Source organism: Bison bison, unplaced genomic scaffold (genome assembly GCF_000754665.1).
Source record: "Bison bison bison isolate TAMUID 2011002044 unplaced genomic scaffold, Bison_UMD1.0 scf7180017864181, whole genome shotgun sequence".
Taxonomy (NCBI): domain Eukaryota; kingdom Metazoa; phylum Chordata; class Mammalia; order Artiodactyla; family Bovidae; genus Bison; species Bison bison.
In genome coordinates, this window is record NW_011494753.1 from 5,238,659 (window position 1) to 5,244,212 (window position 5,554).

The window sequence follows — 5,554 nt, forward strand, 5'->3', positions numbered from 1 at the left end:
TGGAGTATAACTGTTTTCTTATTCTCCATCTATTTGCTCCATGACCCTCCTTAAATTTTCTGACTTGGATACTCTGAGCAGATGAGGAAACTGAGGCTCAGTAAGATGAAGTGACTGTCCAGGCCACACAACTATTAAGTAGCCAAGTTGGCACCTGAACCCAGGTCTACCTGTGTTCAACGCTCACACTTTTGCATTATTTTCTAACTCCATTGTCTCTCATTCTACAAAACACGTGCCTGGGTCAAGCTTTTTATTGCTTGTTCCCCTCATCTGACTTCTTCCTATTTCTCTGGTGGTCTATCACATGATGCCCACCACCAAGCTGTCCTCATCCTCATGCTTAAATATGTACCCATATGTCAAGGGGACATGTCACATGCACCCCTCTGACAAAGCTCTTATTCATCCCCGTACATCTCTGGGCTGTCCCCTGCCCTCTCTTGGACTTTCCCAGCGCTGTGCCAGGGGTAAGGATCATGAGGGCCCTGCACCCATTTATTCTCAGGGCTAGGATGGTGTCTTGTACTTTTTCCTGGATGTTAGGGCACTTAGCTCTCCCTCACAACACCAAACGCCATGGGCCAGGCAGGTAACGTAACGAGGCTGATGGGAAGACATTTTTCTTGAATCATAGGGCCTCTTGGCCCAGCCCTTGTTTTCCCGTTGTTGTTAGAGATTCAGCTCTTTACTGAATGAAAGACAGCACAAGTGTGAAGCTGAGGGCAACCTATATTTAGCGACAGTGCTGAGAACACATAGGAAGTGGTGGAGACTGAGGCAGATGGGAAAGCACAGGCCCTCTCTAATGGGCCACTTCTGACAAGTGTGAATTTAGGCCTGACATGGATGGACGATAAGACTTTAAGCTGAAAATTGAGACTTTTGTACAAAATTATGTGATTTTTTTTCTTTTTTACAAAAAACACTGGCAACTGATTAAATACTGTTCAACATTTTTGCCAGTCCAACAAACCACTACCTGCCCCTAATCAATACACTGACAAACAAAAAAAAAAAACAAGTCTGCAGGGTATGGTTGTGGAGTTGGCCTCCCAAATGCCCTTATGAGGATGAGAGAGCAAGAAGTCTCCTTCAACTATCCAGCCCAATGGCTTCCAAATGCCAGCCTTGAAATGGTTACTTCAGAATCCCCAGAAGGTTTAGAAAACTGCAGATTCTGGGGCCTCAGAGCCCTGGATCTAAGGAATCAGAATATCTGGGCTGGGTCCTGGGCAGCTACAGTTTTTCAGAGCTTTCCAGGTACTTCTGATGTTCAGCCAGGTTTATGTCCAGTAAGGAATTTCCTAACTTCCCTGATGACCACAATCCCTTGAGGCTTTTGGTAAAAACACAGCTTCCCAGTCCCATTTCCTGGACATGCTGATTCAGTGGGTCTGGGACAGGGCCTGAGAACTTGTTTTTAACAAATTCTCATCCGAGAAGTCTGGAAAATCCTTGCACTTGTGCCCTCCTGAAACTCAGAGACAAGGAAAATTTGCCTAAAGTCACTGAACAAGTCACTCCAGCCCACCCTGTGTCCTGCCTCTTGGAGAATGCTCTTAGAGGACTGCCCTAATGGCTGGCCCACTGGGGCAGTTGTGGGCAGTGAGGGATGTCCTCAGCGGGGGTGCGGGGGGTCACACCATGCAGCGCACTCTTCAAGTGGTTTGGCAGGAGACAGATTGGAGGGTGAGTTGAGTTTTTGCAGCCTGGCCTGGAGGGAGCTTCAGGCTGGACTTGGCTTCTTTTCCCACCCCAGCAGCAGCCACACAGAGAGCTCTGTAGGACAGCTGCAGGGCACTCAGGCATTCTTGTGGCCTTGAGAAGTCTTTGTCTTGAGCAGCCAGGATCCCAAGAGCTGGGCATAAAGCCAGGACAAGCCCCAGAGCTAGGCAGGACCAGAGGCTGGGACAAACCTCAGATGGGCCAGTTTCCTACCTGCACCTTAGGGCCTGGGAACTGTGGAGAAGGAAAAGAGAGAACAAGAGCGTGAGCCCTGGGGTTGCTGCCCACTCCCAGCAGTGCTGCTCTTCTTTGTGTGTGTGTCCATGTGAGATTTCTTTTGAAGACTAGGTCTAGTGGTCAAAATAGTTGGAAAACTTTGATCGAGTCCAATTCATGTTCACTTGGTCATGTCTGACTCTTTGTGACCCCACGGACTGCAGCACACCAGGCTTCCCTGTCCATCACCAACTCCTGGAGCTTGCTCAAACTCATGTCCATTGAGTTGATGATGCCATCCAACCACCTTATCCTCTGTTGCCCCTTTCTCCTCCTGCCTTCAATCTTTCCCAGCATCAGGGTCTTTTCCAATGGGTCAGTTCTTCGCATCAGGTGGCCAAAGTATTGGAGCTTCAGTTTCAGCATCAGTCCTTTCAATGAATATTCGGAACTGATTTCTTTTAGGATTGACTGGTTTGATCTCCTTTCAGTCCAAGGGACTCTCAAGTCTTCTCCGACACCACAGTTCAAAAATATCAATTCTTCAGCACTCAGCTTTCTTTATAGTCCAACTCTGACATCCATACATGACTACTGGAAAAACCATAGCTTTGACTAGATGGGCTTTGTTGGCAAAGTGATGTCTCTGCTTTTTAACATGCTGTCTAGGGTGGTCATAGCTTTTATGTTAGCAATGGAGAAACTGAGACCCAGCAAGAGACAGACCTCTGAGAATGAAGAAGGACGTTACTGGGAGGTTGAAACCATTTGGGAGACTTTATTACTCTTTCTGTGTGCCTTTAGGCTAGTCTCTGCACCTCTCTGAATGTCTCTCTGCTTTCTCCAGGAGCAATCTGGAGACTCTCCTGCAGGTGTCCTAACTTAGAATCCATAGCCACAGGGACCTGGGTAGAATTCAGAGGATCCATGAACTTGGATGGGACTATATTACATCTTTAATTTTTCTAACCTTGAAGTGAAATTCAGTATTTCCTTCCATTACAAATATTAGCAACAAATCACAATAGTATTAGCAGCATCTCTGATTTAGCTACCAATTGTTGTTCAGTTGCTAAGTCATGTCCAACTCTTTGTGACCCCATGGACTGTAGCATGCCAGTCTTCCCTGTCCTTCACTATCTCGTGGAGTTTGCTCAAATTCATGTTCATTGAGTTGATGATGCTATCTAACTATCTCATCCTCTGCCTCCCCCTTCTGCTTTTGCCTTTAATCTTTCCTAGCATCAGAGTCTTTTCAGTGAGTTGGCACTTCACATCAAGTGGCCAAAGTATTGGAGCTTCAGCTTCAGCATCAGTCCTTCTAGTGAATATTCTAGTTGATTTCCTTTAGGATTGATTGGTTTGATCTCTTTGCTGTCCAAGGGACTCTCAAGTCTTCTCCAGCACCACAACTTGAAAGTATCAATTCTTCAATGCTTAGCCTTCTTTAGGATCCAACTGTCATGTCTGTATATAACTACTGAAAAACCATAGCTTTGACTAAATGGACGCAGTGATGTCTCTGCTTTTTAATACACTATCTAGGTTTGTCATGGCTTTTCTTCCAAGGAGCAAGCATCCTTTAATTTCATGACTGCTGTCACCATCTGCAGTCCACAGTGATTTTGGAGCCCAAGAAGAGAAAATCTGTCACTGTTTCCACTTTTCTGCCATCTATTTGCCATATAGTGATGGGACCAGATGCCATGATCTTAGTTTTTTGAGTGTTGAGTTTCAAGCCAGCTCTTTCACTCTCCTCTTTCACCCTCATCAAAAGGCTCTTTAGTTCCTCTTCACTTTCTGCCATTAGAGTAGTATCATCTGCATATCAGAGGTTGTTGTTTCTCCTGACAATCTTGATTCCAGCTTGTGATTCACCGAGCCCAGCATTTTGCATGATGTACTCTGCCTAGACATTAAATAAATAGAGTAACAATATACAGTGTTTATGTACTCCGTTCTCGAGTTTGAACCAGACCCCTATTCCATATCTGGTTCTAACTGTTGCTTCTTGACCTGCATACAGGTTTCTCAGGAGAGAGGTAAGCTACCAAGAGGGACAAGAAAAAAAACTTTTTCTTCTTTTTTTAAAATCTCAACACAGTTGCAGGTATCTTGAAATAAGGCTGATGCTCTTCACTACTTTGAAATCATCATAGTTATTAAACTTGCCTTTGGATCTTGTTTAATGCATTAGGAAAGGAACACATTTCACATCTACTTTTTAAATTATTTTGACAGCTTTAATTCAGTATAGTGAATTTCCTTGGTATTCCTATACATTTCATCTTACACACTTAAAAACATTTTTTTGAGGAGTCCATGGCAGAAAAAGGTCAAGAATCAACACTTACTGGGAAATCAAGCAGACAGAATGACTAGGAGAGGATTCTGCACATTTTTCCAGCCCTGGAATCTTTTCATTTAACTCTCAAATGTGAAAGAAATAAACTAGAGCTGCTTGGTTGAAATGGTAGTGATGAGGGGCCAGGGAGCCCTACCTGGGTGGTCCTTCTCTGACTCCCCATCTCAGGAGGCCTGGAGATGTGTGCAGAAGAACCATCAGGCACTTTAAAAAATCCATCAGGCCAATAATAATCTAATAATCATAATTGCCATCATATTCAGTCGTATTCATCGTATTCAGTGGGCCAGGCGCTACTATATGTGGAGTAAATCAGTTCATTTAATCTTCAGCCCCCAAAGTGCAAGTTACCATCCCCTTTCTACAGATTTTACACAAATACTTACTGAGAAACTACTAGTTTCCAGACATTCTTGAACACTTAAAATCTTCAACAAAGACTAAAGATTCTTGCCCTCTCAGAGTTCACACTGGGAGGAGATGGAGAAAGAAAAATAGAAAAAAGAATGCAGATGTTAAGTGATACAGTATGTGAGACGTGCTATGGGGAAAAATAAAGCAGGGAAGGGGGGATAGGGAGAGGCGGGGAGTTGCAATTTTAAAAAGAAGTGAGTAAGCTTTGGGGAAGGACCTGAAGGAAGTGAGTGCTTTATTGTCATGTGGGAAACAGGGAAGCGTGTTCAGGTGGAGGGAACAAGAAAGCAAAATCCGGAGGCAGGGGCAGCAAGGAGGCCAGTGGCCGAATGGAGGGAATTCGGGAGGTGTAGCAGAGATGAGATCGGTCGTCCCTGGCCATCGCTAGAACAGTTTGCTGCTGTGTGTGAGCTGGGAGCCACTGCAGGGTTTTGAGCAGAGAAAGGCTATGGATCTGACAGCTCTGGAACGAGTCCCTAGGACTACCACGTGGAAAGCTAATCATACTGGGGGAGAGGGACCCGAGATGGTCACTAACGGAAGCAGGGAGACTTGTGAAGAGGTTATTGCGATCACCTGGGTGGAGACTGCGAGGCACGGAGCGGTGAAACAGCACAGGTGGTGGGTGTTTGAATCCCGGCACTCGGACCTCAGCGCCCCCTCGGCCGCTGCCCACTCCGTCTCGGCTCTTCTCCCTGCAGGGCACGCCGCTGATGGCCGGGCGGCGCTGGACATTGTGCACCCGGTGCGTGTGGATTCGGGGGGCTCCTTCCTGTCCTACGAGCTGTGGCCCCGCGCGCTGCGCAAGAGGGACTTGTCCGCCCGCCCCAG

The 5,554-nt window shown here is 46.1% G+C and overlaps 1 protein-coding gene across 1 annotated transcript in view; it reads left to right on the top strand.

The window, feature by feature from the left end:
- The window catches only part of ADAMTS7 (ADAM metallopeptidase with thrombospondin type 1 motif, 7), a 77,502-nt gene that overhangs the window by 15,285 nt on the left and 56,663 nt on the right, over positions 1 to 5,554 (top strand). Inside the window, exon 5 of the mRNA XM_010843403.1 lies at positions 5,425 to 5,547. Coding sequence (XP_010841705.1) covers positions 5,425 to 5,547 — 123 coding nt within the window. The remainder of the gene's footprint in view (positions 1 to 5,424; positions 5,548 to 5,554) is intronic.